At 42.0% G+C, this 19774-nt stretch overlaps 1 protein-coding gene across 2 annotated transcripts in view; it reads right to left on the bottom strand.

Annotated features, from left to right (window-relative positions):
• Nucleotides 1–324: 324 nt before the first annotated feature.
• CHN2 (chimerin 2) overlaps nt 325–19774 on the bottom strand; it is a 313846-nt gene continuing 294396 nt past the window's right edge. For both annotated transcript variants that reach the window (XM_017527069.2, XM_017527068.2), the window contains 6 exons: nt 16637–16721; nt 12346–12519; nt 7905–7982; nt 5620–5757; nt 3627–3732; nt 325–869 (listed from right to left, as the gene is read on the bottom strand). In XM_017527069.2, coding sequence (XP_017382558.1) covers nt 698–869; nt 3627–3732; nt 5620–5757; nt 7905–7982; nt 12346–12519; nt 16637–16721 — 753 coding nt within the window. In that variant the 3' untranslated portion in view covers nt 325–697. The remainder of the gene's footprint in view (nt 870–3626; nt 3733–5619; nt 5758–7904; nt 7983–12345; nt 12520–16636; nt 16722–19774) is intronic.

Here is a 19774-nt window from a genome sequence, read left to right as displayed (position 1 = left end):
TGTCCTACAATTGCTATAAATATATACCGTACAGTAGCAGAATGCCAGTGCTTAAGAGCAAAAACTATCAAAAGCAGGAACACAAGGGGCAGGTGAAATTTCATTGAAAAGCACTGAGAAGGACAGAGGTATGTCGAGATAATACTGCATTCATGGTCAACTTTTTCAGGGCATCACAGCAAAATGAGGGACAAGGTACACAGCGTAATAACCAATGCACTGCATTGACTTCTATTTGCTAAAATAACATTCTTGTGGCTAAAATAAAAATACATTTTATGATAATAGCATTTAACATTGAACAGAATTGTCTTCTTTTTGTAAGTAAGTGGAAATGTATAACTGTATCAAGTACCTTTATGAAGTAAGTTCCCTTTTATTACCAGTAAGACTGAAGTGTAAAGGTCTACATTGTTTAATAAATTAAAGATGTATTAATCACTCTTCCAGCAAACCAGACATACATAGGAGGCACAGCAAAAGATCCAAGGCGAGGGGCTTTCCTCACCTTTACCCTTGTTCTTGTATGGAGGTGGCGCGCGTCTGTGAGACACAGTACCCCGCTCGGCGATCCTCTGCGGTCCAGCAAATTCTATCACTTGTTTGGAAAACAAATCAAGTGTAAGAAATGTTTTTATTCCTTTAGCTTTGTCAACTTGGATGGTGCTGGGGTCATTCAGCTCATTTCCCTGATGGGTTAAAACAAAACGTCTTCGTTTTCTATTAAAATCTGCACAATCAGCTTTTGGTACCGCATGTCATGCAGGGTGGTAAGGGTGCTGTCCTCGGGGGGCCTCATCAGCGTGGGCCCAAACACAATCCCCAGATTTTCTGCATTCATGAAATTATCTTTTTCATTCATAGTAACCCTGCAAAACAGAACAGAGACATTACGGAGACTTGAGGATTGATTTCTGCATTGATTATATACGTAAGTCCCAAGAACATCTCTGGCTCAGAAAACTGCAAGAAAAAATTAGGAATCAGAATAGCAGAAAGGTATTTTTTCAAAGGGTAATTTACCGATTTTTCTTTTTAAATTGTTGATGTCACCTTCGCCGGTGGAAATGAATTACTTATGTGAATCTGGCAGGAACACAATTTTTAGAATTAGAAAATTAGTCCTCCTTATTAAGTAAATGTGGAACTATCACTTAAGGACTAGAATACTGGTTTGTAGGGGCAGCAGATTCTGAGGCTGGCCGTGGTCCAGCGGAAGGCTTTTTTCCCCTCTTGTGGCTTCCTGTTGGTCTGTACGCTGGAGAGTGGGAAGCGGAGGGCGGGATCCTTGTCTGCTGCCAGGACCAGTGGCAGACGAGAAAGGTTATGTGTAGAATGGGCCGTCATGAATTTAGGAAGAGCCTGGCCATTATCATGGGGTGGAGGAACGGCTGGAATGTGGCCAAACTGGAAGGCAGTTGGACATTATTTCTGGTTCCCACAGGATGAGGGCTACAGCAGTTGAAATTAAAAATCATCATTTTGACATCCAGATAAGAACGGCAGAGCCTTTAAGAATAAAATTCAAACTGCAAAGTTGGTTTAACACCTTCCTCATGGAATAAAATTACAACCTCCCAGAGTTTTGTTTTCACAGATTTATGTTTTAGAATGTTTGTAACAGATGTAAAAGGGAGTGGGTTCTCTTCAAAACAGCAAAATGTAATTAAAATGTGTTTAGGCTTTGCATAGATTAGCCATCCCTTTGTATTTCCTTAGAACTTATTAGGATTAGCCACTGAGCATTATTTTAAGGTCAACCTGTTTGCATCATTTACATGCCACAAAGCTAAGAAGAAGGTTGGAAAGAGGACATTTCTCACCATCAAAGTGTGCACAGCTTCCTCTTAAGTCAAACACTACATCTGACCAAACAAGATGGCTAGTAAACCCGCCATGATAAAAATACAACATTATTGGCATTTAAGGTTCAACTGAAAGATGTCAACATTTTTTCTGATAGTGATACTTTGCCTTCCAAATTGTAACAACTGGATATTGATCACAATAAAAAATCTAAAAATTACTGGTACTCCCAAATTCAATAAATTAATCAAAATGGGAATATTCTGAGCTAAATGTTACCACCATCTATCACTCTGAATCTGAGCAATGGTATTGAATGTCTTGTAAGGCAGAAAAATAAAAACCTCAATACCTAGTGTTTATACAGTCCTAGTGTTTATATAGTCCTCAGTTTGCTTCCTTTCACTTACTAAGTAGATCTGTAAACTGGTCCATGTAGACAACTTTTAGTTCATTTTATCAAAGAATGGGCTGCTGCCAAGTATTTTTCAAAAACACAGAGGCACACAGATGTGCCTTGATCCCTCCAATGTTACAACACCAATTCATCGACCTCATCACACAAGGTTTAGGGAAAAGAGTGTCAGTAGAGGCTCTAATGTCCTGGAAACATCCAAATGTCTCCATCTCTGACTCCCACACACTCACTCACATAGACAGCCCTGTGTGTGGCAGCTACTCTCCGAGATAGTCCTCAGTGATCCATGCCTCCTGGAATTCATACCCTGCATCCCTTCCCCTAGAGTACGGGCTGGACTTGGTTTGCTTCTAACAAAACATGGCAAAAGCAATAGGATGTCACTTCTGATTCGGTTACAGAAAGACTTTCATACTGGGTGCTCTTGCTTTCTTGCTCTGCGAGAAGCCAGTTGGCTTTCTGTGAGCTGCCTATGGAGAAACGCACATGGCAAGGAACTGAGGGTTGCCTCCAGCAAATAGATGGCGAGGAGGTAAAGCCTTCAGTCCAACAGCCTTTAAGGAACTGAATCCTGCCAACAACCATGTGAGCAGGCTTTGAGACAGATGCCACCACCATCAAGACTTCAAGAGTGAATTCTTTTTTCTTAAGGCAGAGTCTCACCCTGTCACCCAGGATGGAGTGCAGTGGCGCGATCTTCGCTCACTGTGGCCTTTGCCTTCCAGGTTCAAGCAAGTCTCCTGCCTTAGCCTCCTGAGTAGCTGGGATTATAGGCCATCAAGCCTTCAGATGAGACTGCAGCCTCATTACAGACCTTGAATCAGAGGCAGCCAGCTGAGGCCTACCTGGATTCCTGACACTTAGAAACTGAGATAATAAATGTCTACTGTTTTAAGACCCTGAGTTTTGGGGGTAATTTGTTACTTCGTAACGGAGAACTCATACATCCAGAAAAATAAGAAATCGGGTTGGGAATGTGCTCTCCCAGAAGGCAGGCAGGCTCAGGAGCCTAGAAGGGGGCAAACAACAGGGGAAGAACAGGACACAGGGTACAGGGCTTGTGTCAGAGGAAGACATGGAGGCAGTGCAGACAAATGGTTAAGGCTCTGCATCGGCCTGCCTGGGTTTAGATCCTGGCTTCACCTCTTCAAATCAGCTATGTAACCTCCCCAAGCATCAGCAATCTCGCAAGTGACACGAGGCCCCTAACGGTGCCCCTTTCACAGGGACGATACACTGAAAGTGCCTGGAGTGGTTCCCGGCACGGTGAAGCTCCAGCAGTTATGGCTGGGGCTGGACGCTCTGTCCCCTCAGTGGGCTGGGGAGGACTGGCATACACTTTTCCTTATGCATTAACTGCCCTAGAGGGAGACCGGGCTTTGTGCACGAGGCACCAGCTTACTTTTTGAGGTGGATCATTAGGTACCGGAGGGTTTCATAGTGGGCAGGAGGCAGCAGCATCAGTACTTCATGGACGGCTTCCAGCCTCTCATCTGCATTGGAGATTTCTGTGAAGTTCACACATGATGGATATTAGTTCAGAGTTGTGGCATTCACGTTTTCAAAGAAGTAACAAGAAGTCTGTGTTTGCTTTGGCCAGAAATGGGGGAGGATTCTAATAAATTCATGCAACCCAAGCACTGTTTCACTTAATCAATTTGTTGATGTCCTGCATCATTCAGGAAAGAGTTTGAGTCTGAGTACCACATGCTAATTGAATGTCCTCAGTGTGGGTGGCCAGAGGCTTGCCCTCCATGAATGTGTAAGTCAGGAGAATGCATACAGTCTGAGAGCACGTATGCAGACTGTGCTTTGCTGCCTTCTTAACACTGGATTTGCTAGAAATCTCACTCCTACAAGCTGTCATTTAAACTTGAAAATGTTTGTAAAGTTGTCTAATGAGTCTTTCCCTGGCAGGCTTCTATAACCTAATACATTGACAAGGCAAGGACATTGGCAATGAGCCACCCAACTCAGCCTGCACTCGTGGCACTTCTCACCCTGGTGCTGGCATGCTTAACCCTGGTGCACAGCCCAGGTTAGGAAGTGGAAACTGGACATATTAACAATGGGAGGAAGAGTGCATGCTTCTGGTTTTTGGGTCTCTGATAGGTATTGGCAGCTACTCAAAGAAAACGTTCCTGCTATTCCTCCTGGAGTGGAGGATACCCAGATGCTACAACCTTCTTTGCCAGGACCACCAGGGTCCTGGAAGGAGGGAATAGTCTTAACTGGGGTCAGGGCCTCAGCTCATCTGAAAAGTGCATCTCGCACTGATCCCGGCCTGCTTTTGTGTCTTCCCATCAGGCATCTCATTACTATATTTAACAGCATACTTAAACTTTTCAACCTTTAAAGGTTGTTGTTTTTAAAAAACAGGCAAAAACTTCCTCAAAGTAAGCTTGACCTCTGTGTTATGTATCTCGGCATCTCAATCTCCCTTTGGTCACTTTTGCCTCTTCCTGGGCAAAGTGTAGCCCCTTCCTCCACACCTGCCTTTCACTCTGTTCCTCGTTCCTACAGCAGTGGGTCCAAGCGCAGAACACTGAATGAGCAACCCTGGGCTGACGGAAGGCAAACGCTGATGTCCCTTTCTAGGACCCAGGACCTCAGTTCTCTAAGCCTCACTTTTCTTCTCTGTTAAATGGGATTGTAATGTTTGCCACATGGAATACATGAGAGGACTAAACTAGAAGATGCTGGTGAGATGTTCTAGTACAGTACTTGACACAGTGTATTCTGGCCTTCTATTAATTTTGAATGAATCAATAGACAAAACTTGGTTGTGACTTTGATTAGCAAATGAGATTCTGCTTAACAGAAAAAAGTAGTTAATCTAGACCAAGCTTGTCCAACTCGCAGCCTGTGGGCCACATATGGACCAAGACAGCTTTGAAGATGGCCCAGGACAAATCTGTAAGCTTTCTTAAAAGATTTTAAGATTTTTAAATTTCTTTTTAGCTTATCAGGTATCATTAATGTTAGTGTATTTTATGTGTGGCCGACAATTAATTCTTCTTCCAGTATGACCGAGGGAAGACAAAAGATTGGATACCCTTGATCTAGTCAGTCCTCATTGAACATTTTTTTCTGCTACAGAAATAGTCATGCTTTCAACATACAATAGGCCTGACTGTGTTGGTTCCCAGCATACAAGGAACGATGGGGACAGAACTGGCTGACACATACATCAGCCCACAGGGTTGGCTTAGTACTAGTTCACCTCAGCTGTTGAACTATGTCTGGTTGTCAATCAACTGTACTGCTGTGTCCCCACTTGGCAAGACAGTTACAAATGCAATTATTTCAACAGTTCTGAGCTTTAATTTTCTGAAGGTCAAAAGCATTGTACTTAAAAATTCGGTACAAATAAAAAATTAATTTGAAGTACTTACTTGCTGCATCTATAAATTTGGAATAGGTGTCATAAGTGATGACAGGGATGGGTAAGTCTCTGAAATACAGTTTAAGGGCTCCAGTGATGATGTTTATGTCTGGATAGACATTGGCGGATATATCAGCCTTTTCACCATCTAAAAAACAATCAATGATCCAAGTTTTAATTAGGACCTTATTTCACCAAGGCATGTACAGAAAGAAAAAAAAAAATCCAACAATGAATGCTCCCGGACAAGCCTCAGCTAACTCTCTTGGCTTCCAATAACACTGAAGTGTAGGAGGCAATAGAAGGGAGTGTGGTGAGAGTGAGTGAGGCTCTGAGGGTTTGTGCAGGCAAACAGGTGATAAAACAAATTTGAAACAGTGCTTTGGGTCCCAGCCCCTGGTAATTTGCTAAATAGAAAGCACAGTAATTTGTATTACAGACACAAAGGTTCATAATAAAATGACAATCTAAATGGAAATGAGAATATCAGGAAGCTCTGATACACTCCACCAGTGTTTCTTAGACTTGGATTTGGAAGTCACATTCACAAAATAATTGCTGAATATTTTCAGTTCTTATTGTTTCTTTCAGGCTCACTGACGGTTTTTATAAGTTGATCCTTCCTCCCTGATAGCCTAGGAATTTAATCTGGGACACTTTACCCTTTCCTCATAAATATGTGATGTATTTCTTATCATTCCTTTTCTTTTCTTTTCTTTTTTTTTTTTTTTTTTGACAGCCTTACTCTGTAGCCCATGCTGGAGTGCAGTGGGGTAATCTTGGTTCACTGCAACCTCCACCTCCCAGGTTCAAGTGATTCTGCTGTCTCAGTCTCCCAAGTAGCTGGGATTACAGGCATGCACCACCATGCCTGGCTAATTTTTGTATTTTTAGTAAAGACAAGGTTTCACCATGTTGGCCAGGCTGGTCTCGAACTCCTGACCTCAAGTGATCCGCCTGCCCCAGACTCCCAAAGTGCTGGGATTATAGATATGAACCACCTTGCCCAGCCTATATTTTTTACCATTTCTAACAATGATTCGCAAGACATTTTTTGACTTTTGTACCATTGGGAAATACCAGTCCAATTTGATTAAAAATGTTTTAATCATATAGGAATTCTTAATACCATTTGCATAAAGAATTTGCTTCAGCAAATTTGGTTCTGAAGATTAAAAAGCCATGGATGAACAAAAGCCTAGCAGATAGGCATGTTGATTTCATTATTTACATACTTAGCAAAGAGTTACTGAGAATCTGTCATGTGCCAAGCACCATTAAGCCCTAGTGAACCAAAGGAGAAAAGAGATACTTTCTTCCAACCAACAGTTCTAGTTAGATGGACAGTCAGACGTGCGACTCAACCATGACAAGGAAACGGGAAGATTGCTATGCTGAAAAAGTGTGCAGAACGTGGTGGGGGGACGTGGCAAAAGGAAGTGGAGCTCTGAGCTTGGCTTAGGGCAGTCAGGGAAGCTACCTCAAGGAGGAAAGGCTTGTGCTGACCCCTGATTACAGGTGTTTGCCAGGCAGAGAGGCGAATAAGTTTCAGATGGACAGGACAATGTGAGCCGAGGCACTTCTTCACGGCAACAAATAATTTTTGTAGTATCTCAGGATTGCTGGATATGTTTCAGGATTGCTGGAGTATACAATACAGTAGGGAGGAGGAACTGGAGAGGAGTGTAAAGAGGGAGCGAGGGCCACATCACTGAAGATCTCCTATACCACACTACAAAGCAGAGGCTGTATCCAATAGGGGTTCCATGTCTTAACTGGCTGTACCAGAATTATTTAGATTGTTTACTAAAAATACAGATTCTTGGGCTTACTGAGCTTTCTGAGTGAGTCTTTGGGCTGGGTTCTAGTGACCTGTATTTTTAACAAGATCCCCAGGTTGACCATGATATCTAAGCTAAGAGAAAAGCGGTTCCCTCCTAAACATCCATTGGCTTCCCCTACGTTAGTGCTGGGGGTGCCCTTCCATCCCTCTGATGCCTTCTTTGGAGCTTTGAGAGAAGGAGAAGAATGGGATGCTGAGACAGGGGATGCAGAAGGGGACTCCAGTGCCATGTGCATTGGCTGCCCATTGACAGTGATCACTTGTCAATGGCTGCTAAACAAACACTTCACCCAGAGAGGCAGAAACATGAGATGTGTAAGCCATTATTCCTCCATTTCTTGAAGAGTAACTCTTAGTAGTTCGAAAACCCCATTTCTGCTGTGATTCAAATCTAGTTCCAAATGAGAGAGGTGTTATGATGTCAGATGGCATTCAAGAAAGTACAAGCTTACCTCTGTCAAATGCCATTTTGACATCTTCAATGTGTTCAGTGAACCCAGAGACTCTGTAAAGGCCTTCCGATTTTAATCCTGTTAGAGAGACAGACTGACGTTAGCTTCTTGAAACATCTAAAAAAAGACTCCAATTTCATGTCTACACTACATGCTATCAGGAAATGAGCAAATACAGTCAGCGATCTTATTTATCACACACTGTTGCGTCACAACTTGGACTTGTCTGTCACAGTTTCCAGGCAAGTCTGTTCTCATTTGCCCGTGTAGCAGTGCAGAGCTCAGTGGAAATCCAGTCTTCCTGCTTCCTGACTTTGCAAAGAGAACTGATATTTAAGATTCTCATGGACCATTCCTTTACTTCCCTTCCTTTGTTCATGAGCTTGCTGAACACGAATTTCATCACTGTGGAAAGTAACCCGGCTTTCTTCCTAGCATCATCTTTCTTTTTAAAATTTTTCTAGGTACTAGTAGGTGCATATATTTACGGGGTATATGAGATATTTTGATAAAGGCATACAATGTGTAATAATCACAGCAGGGTACATGGGGTACCTAGCATCATCTTAATCCATGTGCTGTATTGTATGTAGCACTGTACTAGATACACACATGTATGTATGTGGGTATCTAATATATATTACACTGATTTTATTGGAAAAAATTAGAATATTACAGCCTTTCATGTTTACTCATAAATAAGACTATATGTTAACTGTTTAAAAATGATTACTTGTTATACCTTCTGACAACTGACTATACAAACAGATGCAGGAAAATAAAGTTCTAGTTCTTGCTTCTAGAAATTTGATCACTCCAAATTTAGACTAAGAAAAAGACTTGGTTTCTGTTCCTGGAACTTATTGATTTGTTAAGACAATGCCCTAAAAATGAGTCAGTTCCCAAAAGTATGAGCAGGGATAAAGAACCAGATTTTAGAGTTTGTATGTCACAACTAGCTGCTATCAAAACTATAGCTACAGTAAAAACAAGCAAACAAATAGCTTCTGCTGCTGCTGCCATATATTCTGCCAAACTCTTGATAATTCACATGTGCTCCTGTTTTCTCATTTGGAAAACATTTATGGAGTGTATACTATCTGCCATATATAAGGGTCTTCATTAGGTATGCATCAGAGACGACAAATATATGGTATAAATCACAAATACTTCCCCTCCTCCCTCCTGTGACCATGACAGATGCGCTTAGTTGATCTCCGCCCTTTTTCCCACTGAGCCCTCTTTGGCCTCAGAATTTGTCTAAGTACCAGTTGTTCAGGTGACCGCTACTGATCAACCGGAGTTGTCACACAAGACAAAACCTGTGGGTCATCCTGTTCTAAGATGCTGGTGCATGTAAACGCATCTCAGTCCAGTTAGAACACGCACTGCCCCAGAGGCATGGACCCAGTGGATTGTGGGAGCCCCCAGCAGTGGACAATGAACCCTGCTTGTTGATGGATGAATCCAAGTTCTGGCCTCTGGTGAGGCTCTCTTTCTAGCTCACAGACAGCCACCTTCTCTCACACTTCCTTTTCCTGGTATATGCGCATGGAGAGGGAGAGAGTGCGCTTGCTCTTTGGCGTCTCATAAGGACATTCCACGTATTGCTTATGGTCCCTCCTTTAGGACCTCATTCAGCCTTAATTACTTCTTTGGAGACCTCCATCTCCAAATACAATCACACTGGAGATTAGGGCTTCAATATGTAAATTTAGTGGGGCGGGGGACACAAACATTCAACCATAAGATTCACTGAGTCACTTTCAAAGAAATCCAGGTTTTCAAAGAACGTAGTAAAATCCATGCTTTTGTTCTCTCTCATAAGTGGGAGCTGAACAGTGAGAACACATGGACACAGGGAGGGGAACATCACACACTGGGGCCTGTTGTGGGGTGGGGGCAAGGGCGGGGAGAACATTAGGACAAATACCTAATGCGTGCAGGGCTTAAAACCTAGATGACGGGTTGATAGGTGCAGCAAATCACCATGGCACATGTATACCTATGTAACAGACCTGCATGTTCTGCACATGTATCCCAGAACTTAAAAGTAAAATAAAAATTCTATGCCTTATACTATATGCCGAGTTGTATGGTTTAGAGTATAATTAAATGGGGATAATCTTCCTGACCCCAGCCCATGCTTCACTGAGCAAAGCATCATCCTATATTATATCAAGATGCTTTTTTGAGAAGCTAATCTTTGAAGGAAATGATAAAGGATGAGTTACAGTTTGCCAGAGTAGCAGAAGCTGCCAGCTGTCCTTCCAATATTTGTTCTCCCGTTCTTCTGTTGTAGCGAAACCTTTGATTTTTAGAATATTCATTGCAGTGGTCATTAGACTCTGGCCCATGTGAGAGCAGAAGTGACATTTATAGCTGCTGGGTTGTGGCCTTGAAGGAACTGAGCATGCCCTTTTCCGCTTGTTTGGTGACATACAGATGACATGGTGGTGACCAACTGTGATCCTGCACTCAGGACAGCACTCAAGCAGGACAGAGCAGCAAGCTGCAGCGCCTGGCTGCCTGCCGTGGGTATCAGACCATTCCTGGACTGCTCCTGGGTACCTGGACTATGACTACGGAGAGAAATAGATTTCTATCTTGTCAAAGGCACTGTTACTCAGGATCTCTGTGACAGCACTGAGATGTACAGGCTAAGTAATATAGTTAGATTTGGAGGTGGGGGTATGGGTTTGGTCATTCCAAGTAAAGGCAAAAACTGAGTCCGGTAGATTGGACATTGTACTAGGTCCGTTTTTGTATCAATCAGTTTAATCCCCACTAACTTATTTTATTGACTGAGGTACAGTTGGTTCCATTCATATAACAGTTGGGGAAACAGATATTTAAATATAGTAAGTAACTTGCCCAAGGTCACACTACAGCCAGTAAGAGACGGGGCTGGGAATTTAAGTTCAAGTCCTTGATCTTTCCACTCTACCACATCAGGCAGAGACAAATGAACATAAAGGAACATTTGGAGGACAATAAGGAATTTTCTGTGAATGCAAGACATGGAAAGATGTTGGTAGTGGTGACCCCACAGCTGGGAATTTGAGTGTCATACAAATTTCTCCCAGCCCATTCTCTGGTTCTGCTTGTCTGCTTCGGGCCCTAATAGCTGGGGCTTTAATTCCTGTGCTACGATTCTTTTGGTGTAAATTCCTAATTTATGCCATTCTGTCTAGCTCTTATACTAGGCATACTTAGTGCTGTGCTCCCTATTCTGAAATGTTAGACACGGCAGTAATGTTGTCTGAATGATCAGTTTTCTCTGTTAAGGATCACAATGGGAGGAACCCAGCTTCTTCAGAAAAGCCCTGAGTGCAAGTTCTGGAGAAGCAGATAATCTGCCTCCAAACTGCAGAGCCCAGGGCCACTTGTCCCAACCACTCATCCAGAGGCAGAGAATCCTTCCTCTCCTCTCACCCAGTTTAGCCACAGGATCAATATGTTCACCAGATCCCAAAGCACTCATTAAGCTCTGTCAGCCACAGCAATGAAAATACAGAAGGCATTTCTTACACTCTGAGATTAAATTAGAAGTCATCGGGGAACAGGACAGCTATGGCTTTCCCCTCCACAGAAAAGGGAATAATTTCCTCTCTCCAAAGGGTTGGAATAATAAGCTATGACATCCTCTTTAGTTTTGCTTTGGAAAAAATGGGGTAGTTGACCAATAAATATATATGTGTAAAATATATTAAGCCAATCTGGACGCAATAATGGATCCCAAGTATAACAGAATATGATACATGGCAAAAATGGTTTATGCCTTATAAAAAGGCTCTATACATGGCCAAATCTCCCAAGTTACATCCAGCAATCCAACTTCTCCTCAACCAGACCTGGTCTGCCACGTCTGTGAACATTTCGATGCTGAATAGTGGCCAAAGAAAGCACAAATAAAGGAAAAGTTACCCATGTACAACATAAAGAACATTTTTTGAAATGCTTCTATCTTGTCTCCTTTATTTTCATTGCATAAATCTCTTAAATCTTTGAAGTTTCCTCAATCATATTAGGAGCACATTTTTAAATGGTTGGAGAGGTGCTGCTCAACAATTTCTTATTTAATAGAAGTACCTTTTTTTTTTTCTCAAAGATCCAATACAAGCCTCATTTCTGCCATAACCCTTTCTCACTTGTCCTCAAATAGGATTAAAGCACTTTCCTTTGTGACTCCACGGTACGTTGAACATAGCCATCCACAATGTTTATTTATTTGCTCCCCCAATTGCCCACTCTAAAGTATGAAATTCTTCCATGCCTCAGCCTCCCGAGCTGCTGGAACTACAGGTGTGCGTGCATGCGTGCACACATGCGTAGGTCATTTTCCCAGCAAGAGTAGTAGAGCAACTCCGTTTCCTCAGCAACAGTAAAAACAAACAATAAAAATGGAATCACTATACTACAACAGGAATTATTTTCAAACCTCTTGCTTCAATTTCCCGAATGCATATGTCCACCACCATGGGTCTCTGAGTATTGTGGGCCTTCACGAGTGTTGTGAGGTCACAACAGTACACTTTCTTGATCCTCTTGAGATCAGGTTGGCAGTCATTGGGAACGTGCTTGGAACACTGTTTGTGTACGTTCAGTCCACAGTCTGTAAACAAAGAAGCCATATTAGCCCAAGCCCAGCCCTTTTGTCAAAGCGCAATGCAAATTATATGTTGCCCGAAATAAAAATATCACCACCCAAGGGTTTGACCTATTTCTCTGGAACATGTATCTCATTTCAAGGGGATACTCTCTACAGGATGAATAGGAGTATCATCTCTAATCACTAAACCCTTCTATGATTCCATTTTTCTCATTAAGCCTTCTTTGTTGCTGGACCTTAAGAACAGACAATCTGAGATAGTTTAGGTAATTGATCAGTTTTTTTTTTTTTTTTTTTTTTTTTTTTTTTTTTTTTTTTTTTTTTTTTTTTTTTTGTATATGTTTCCCTGTTTCAGGCTGGAACCCTTTGGGTCCACAAATGGGCTTTTGGGTTTGGATTCTCAGACAGTCCTGGCTTATAAAGGGCACCTAGGGCTTGTTCCAGGGTGTTTCCTTTGAGCTCTTGAGGATCCTTGTGTGGGAGGCAGAGATGCTCTTTCCACAGGGCTCTCTAATCTGTGCTTTGAGGAGCCCATGACCACTGGTATTCTTTTCCCCTTTCCTGGAAGGTGGCTCCATAGTTTCCAATCCCTTCCTCCTTGGGCAGTTTGGGAAGGCTGCTCTCCTTTTTATGTGCCTTATTTTGACACCTGTGAGTGGAAATAATGCCTAACTATATTTACCAGTAGGAGTACTTGAGAGTTTATACCAATGCCATGTAATGTTATTTGTAAAGTTCATAGGAAAACCCAAAGCTGAAAAAGGTGCTTTTAAAGTTAAATGAACTAGTGGAGAGCCTGTTAGCAGTCGATAGCCACTAATGGAATTTCTCTGGCACAGTTGGCCGCACGTGGTGGCTCATGCCTGTAATCAGCACTTTGGGAGGCTGAGGCAGGTGGGCAGATCACCTGGGGCCAGGAGTTCTAGACCAGCCAACATGGTGAAACCCCATCTCTACTAAAAATACAAGAAGTAGCTGGGCTTGGTGGTGGACACCTGTAATCTCAGCTACTCAGGAGGCTGAGGCAGGAGAATCACTTGAACCCAAGAAGCAGAGGTTGCAGAGAGCCAAGATTGCACCCCTGCCCTCTAGCCTGGGTGGCAGATCGAGACTCTGTTTCAAGAAAAAAAAGGCACAGTCCATATTCTGTTACATTCTGAAAGATAAAAATTCAGTACTGAAGTTGTTCAAAGTTGATGTACTGTCTACTCAGAGTGTCTTCTAATACTGTTTTCCTAGGCACAAAGAATAACAAACACAGAAGACAATGAATATTGTAGTCAGCTGCTTTATAAAATAGGACTTAACCACACCAAGAACCTGAGAGGATCTAAATTTTTATAAAATCAGTGGTAATTTCTAAGTGATTTTCATGGAATTTTTATTGGCTGAGTTCTCTGTCTACCCTCCTTCCAAAGGAAAAAAAAAAAACAAAACCAGTTCTAATTCATCTCTTTATCAATGTGAGAAATTCAACAAAGCTCAAGTGACTTCAATAATATTTTGATACATCTATCTAGTGAATGTAAATTTTGGCTAACTGCACTCAATATAGTTGGCTGGTTCTCTTGTTGAATCCTCTTTTATAGGAGATCATAATATCACCTACCTCTTGGCATTAGCCATGAGGCTCAAATAGAAGGTAAAATGTTTAGCCTAGTTTCTGAAATATACTCAGTTTTGTATATGTATAAAGTCAAATAAAATAAGTAGCAAATATGGTGAGAAAAAATGGAAGAATATCTGCCCAGCTATTCTTAAGTGATTTCATTAGGAATTCTTAGGATGTCTTACAAACTCCATTTACATTTTTTTGTTAAATTCTGGTAAATATACATAAAATGTATCATTTTAACCATTATAAGTGTATGATTTGGTGGCATAAAGTACATTCACACTGTTATGTAACCACTACCATCTCCAGAACTTTCTTCATCTTCCAAAATGGAAACTCAATACCCATTAAACTCTCCATCCACCCATCCCCTGTAACTACCATTCAGCTTTCTACCTCTGGGAATTGCTACCCTAGGTACCACATATAATAGGAATCATATACTTTCATTTAAGACCTAAAGCAACAATATGCTTATGTAGTTTAATACTGATATTTTATTAAAATTGTTTTATAGGCCAGGCGCGGTGGCTCACGCCTGTAATCCCAGTACTTTGGGAGGCCGAGGCGGGTGGATCATGAGGTCAAGAGATCGAGACCATCCTGGTCAACATGGTGAAACCCCATCTCTACTAAAAATACAAAAAATCAGCTGGGCATGGTGGCGCATGCCTGTAATCCCAGCTACTCAGGAGGCTGAGGCAGGAGAATTGCCTGAACCCAGGAGGCGGAGGTTGCGGTGAGCCGAGATTGCGCCATTGCACTCCAGCCTGGGCAACAAGAGTGAAACTCCTTCTCAAAAAAAAAAAAAATTGTTTTATAATAAATGTAAAAATATTCCAGTTTTTACAAAGTAATAGAACTCCATATGCTACAAATAAAGTCCAGTGCATTCTAAAAAATACTTAATATATGGAAAGCTGAGAGGCAATGATGGTTCTTCCTAATCTTTCATGATCAGTTTTCAGCCTACCTTCTGCTAAGAGGAAATATAAGGCCAAAGAGTAGCCACTGGAAAAATACTAACAATATGGCCTTAGAAAATGTCTTTAAAAAAAAAAAAACAGAGAAAAAAAACAAAAACTCTTCTATCCCAGAGAAAGTTGAAAAGTCGCTGTTCACAGCTAATATGAAGCCCAGAGTTTTGTTCTCCTAATATTGACTTTGGAGCAATTTCTTGCTGAAATTGGATAATATCAGCAATTAGGGATATTTTTGGTAAGTACAATATGGACAGGCCAAATTAATGACCACTGAGTAATTCAGATATTCTATCCCTTTGCTCAGGGGCTAAGCTGTGAGATACTGTGCGACTCCTGGCAAGTCAGTCTTTGGTGTTAATCAGGGTTTCTGAATATTTCTGGAGAAGCTGCTTCTGAGCCTCTGTTGACCATGCTTAAACACAGACCTGCAGTGGGGGAGCCAGAACTACTTGAACCATCCAGGTATCAACACCAGTAATTACTATATTTACACAATAGAGGCTGGAAGCCCTTTCCAGGCAGAGAGGAGGACATAAGGTTACATGATGCTGTGAGCCAAAATGGGAACGATCACCTTCTTAATTAGTGTCATTACATTATTGTATTCTAAATGCTCCTAAGATTTTTAAAAATCATATCCTAGCAAGGAAGAAGTCAGTCATGGTATTGGTAGAAACCCAATCAATATCAGAGGAGGCTGGTCTTGCTCCCAGCCACGAGTGTTTGCCAGAAAAATCATGGCAAGATGAATTAGGAAACCCAGTTGCACATTAATTTGGCAACTCTTTATCATTGTGTTAGATGTACCTTAATAAGATGTGTGCTATTACCAATAGTTGTATACCTCCAATTTCAGGTGGAAAATCACCCAGGCTTTCAAACTACTTTGAAAATATGTGATATCTGAGTGCGTACTTTCACTGCTAATCTGATGACAAAGAGATACTGAGCATGAGCTCTGGAATCTGGCTGCCTTTGAATCAATATTCTATTCCTTACTGCCTAGCAAGGGCAAAGAACAAGCCTCCATATCTTCTTTTTTTTTTAATTGAGGATAATCGCATCTCCCCCAAGGTCTGTTGGTGAGGTTAATGACATGATAAATAAATAGAGATTAGCCGGTACCTGGTGTGTGGTTAATTTTTACCAGCACTATTACCATTTTTATGTCTTACCTTTTGCAGAAAGATGGGGTGGGAAAAAGTGTGGCTTTTCAAGCTATGCACTTCCATTGGAATTGATTCTTTTTTTCTTTTAAGGACTACTGCCTATTGTGAGGCAGGTAGGTGTTTAAGGAAATTTACTTTTTTTTTTTCTTTCCTTGCATAAACATGAGATATTCTTTTTCATTCCTGCAAGCAGGTGAACTACTTTCCCCATTAAGTACAGACAGGCCTTGAACCCTGCAGAAAGCTAGACTTTTGAGCTGATCTGAGCATGCTTCCCAGCGCTGGAGAGACATCCTTCAGCTCAGCACAGTGGCATTTTATATAATTGGAGAAGAAGAAAGTTCTGTGTCTACCTGAACACCGGACCCCTTGGGCGATGAGCCCCCACATGAAATTGGCACAATATTCACACCAATGTGGGCCTCGGAATGTGTGGACCTGTGATCCAAAAAGAAGAAAAATGTCAGAAAATTCAGAGTCATGTAAAGGCAGTTAGCCTCAGACACATCAAGGAAGATCAGCAGGAACCATCCCCCACTGGGCTTTCCTTCCAGTAAGGCAGCTGCAAACAGCTCCTGAGAAAACAGACCTGTGCTTTGATCTTTGAAAATCCTTCATCGATCCAGGACATGCCCCAGGACAGAGGCAGAAAGGAGCATGGACAAACAGAGTATAGGTCATGGCATCAGCTGAGTGACACTCTTACCACCCACCACAAGGCCCTGTGTGGACAAACCCAAGAGAGCAGCCCAAGCTGGGCGCTATAACCTGCATTTAGCTCAGCAAATTCTGGAAGGCAGAACTCATTTACTGTGTCCTTTCGACTGAAGTTTCCCATCTCTACAGTATGCAGGAAGGTATAAATAAGACATGATTATGGGATAATTAAAAGGTTCCAAGTCTTTGAGCTACTTCCAAAAAACGGCATTTTAAAAAGTAAAGGAGCTGGCTAAAAATGCAGGCAGCCAGTGGGGCCTATGGAATTGCTTTCCCCACAGATTGTGCCTATATTCAGTAGGACTTAGTGTGGCCTTCAGGTAAGTAAGCTGAAAATCTCTCCTGGTTGACCAAAGTGCTGGTCTCATTGTTTGATAGCCCAGCTAGTTGTTAAATATTCTGAATATCACAAAGTAAAGACATTCTTATCTCTGGTTATTGAGGCATAGGTCCTCCTCTATTAAATTATGATTTGAAATAAAAACAAAACAAAGCAAAAATATTGGCATGAAAGAGGAAACTCACTGATGAGTAAAAGCAGAGAAAGAAGATAAGCTAGTTAATAAATAAAAAAGAGTAACTTGTGACTGCAATAAAGCAAAGTTACAGTAGCCATTCTGGCATTTCAGTTGATCACATGCAAAGTGCCTACTATATAGTTTCTGCTTTGAAAAGGATACAAAAAAATTCTCAACATTTTTCTAGGGAATGACCCTAAGACATGACAAAGCATTTTTTTTTTTTTTAAACAGGAATGCAGAGAATTCATCCCAGAAGTACTTACAGGGCCAAATGTCGTAACTGACTTAGAGGCCCACCGAGATTGAAATCGGTACTAAAAGAATTCCTCAATAAAGTATCCTATTTAAAGGTGGACATTTTCTAAATTCAGCAATCATACCTTTCTTAACATTTTACTAGAAATGCTTAATTATGGCAGTAAAGTCAATTATTAATCTGCTGTGAGGATCAATTAAATATAATAAAACAATATGTAAAATGCAACTCCAGGAAAAAAAAAAAAAAACTATCAAAAGGGCTACAGAAGGAAAAAAGAGGAGGCTGCTACTAGAGAGAGCAAGGGGGGCCCAACCGCATCCAGGATGGTCAGGAAAGCCTCTCTCGGAAGTTGACCTGTTGGAAAAGAAGAGCCAGTTCTCTTCCACAGGGAAAGAGAAAGGGACAGAGATCGTTCCCAGCAGAAAGAATACATGGAGGGCTTGCAGGAGCAGAAGAACTTGTTGTGATGAAGGAACTAGATGGCCAGGGTGGCCAGAACACCAGAAGTTTGGGGGAGAGGAACTGAGATGAAGTTGAAGGTAGGAGAGGAAAAGTTTCACAGGGCCTTAAAGGCTTTATTCGTGAGTGTGGATTTGGTTTTAATCTAGGTACAGGAAGTTCTTGTCAGGCCTCCATGTGCAAGCCTGGACCCAGAAAGTCTTTAGTCCTGCCTGCCTCTGCTGATCTCCCCCTGCCCCACCGCCCTACCATCTTTTTTTTTTCCTTTCCTTTTTTTTTTTTTTTGAGGTGGGGTCTCACTATGTTACCCAGACTGGAGTGCAGTGGCTATTTACAGGCGCTATCCCACCACTGATCAGCACAGGAGTTTTGACCTGTTCCACTTCCAATCTGGGCTGGTTCACCCCTCCTTAGGCAACCTGGTGGTTCCCCGCTCCTGGGAGGTCACCATATTGATGCCGAACTTAGTGCGGACACCCGATCAGCATAGCGCACTACAGGCCAGAACTCCTGGGCTCAAGAGATCCTCCCACCTCAGCCTCCCGAGTAGCTGGGACGCGCCACCGTGCCCGGCCCACCCTGCCATCTTAACTGTTATTATGATAATGTGAATACTCCTCACCTCACCCTGCCATCTTAACTGCTCTTAGGCCTTACCCCACCTGCCACTGTAAGTGAACTTACGGTAATGTACACTCCTTGTCCCTACCCCCACCACCGTAACTGATCTTACTCTGTAACTTTCCACTGCCCACCCCAAACCTATAAAACCAACTCCTATCCCACCGCCCTGCACTAACGCCCTTTTCGGCCTTAGCCAACCTGCACCCTGGTGAATAAACAGCCATGTTGCTCACACAAAGCCTGTTTGGGGGTCTCCTCACTCAAAGCATGCATTTTTAACAGTTCTTGGAGGACCTCATATTTATCTCTAAAAAAGAGTATCCTGACAGCTGTGTTGAAAATGAATGGGAGGATGTTAATAGTGGACTAGATTTGAAAACCACGTTGTAGTCTATTTGAACAATGGCAGAGTCTAAGACCTGGACGCCGGCAGTGGAGATGGAAAGTGGATGAATTTGAGGTATATTTTGAAGATGGAATTTATAGGACCTGATAATAAGCGTGGGCTGTTAAGGGAGAGAGGAGTCAAGAATGACTCTGAGATTCTAGCTTAGGAACTGGGTAGATGATGATACCATTTGCTGAGATGGGAAAGACACTCTTCTGGGGAGAAATTAAAGAATTCCATTTTCGATAAGTTAAGGTTAAATGTGGCTATGAACCCAAGTGTTAGTGTCAAGCAGGAACTCATAATTTGATAGTTCAGAGGACGGGCAAAGACCAGAGGTATAAATTTCACCATCTATGATGAAGAGATATTTAAAATCGTGTGAATGAATAAAAAGTATAGTCATGCATCTCTTAATGATGGAGATACCTTCTGAGAAAAGGATCATTGGGGGATTTCATCATTGAGGGGATAATCCTAGAATGTACTTGCACAAGCCGAGATGGTAGAACTTACTACACAT

The sequence above is a fragment of the Cebus imitator genome, unplaced genomic scaffold (assembly GCF_001604975.1).
Source record: "Cebus imitator isolate Cc_AM_T3 unplaced genomic scaffold, Cebus_imitator-1.0 Scaffold45, whole genome shotgun sequence".
Classification (NCBI taxonomy): Eukaryota; Metazoa; Chordata; class Mammalia; order Primates; family Cebidae; genus Cebus; species Cebus imitator.
This window is presented reverse-complemented; position numbering and strand designations above follow the sequence as displayed.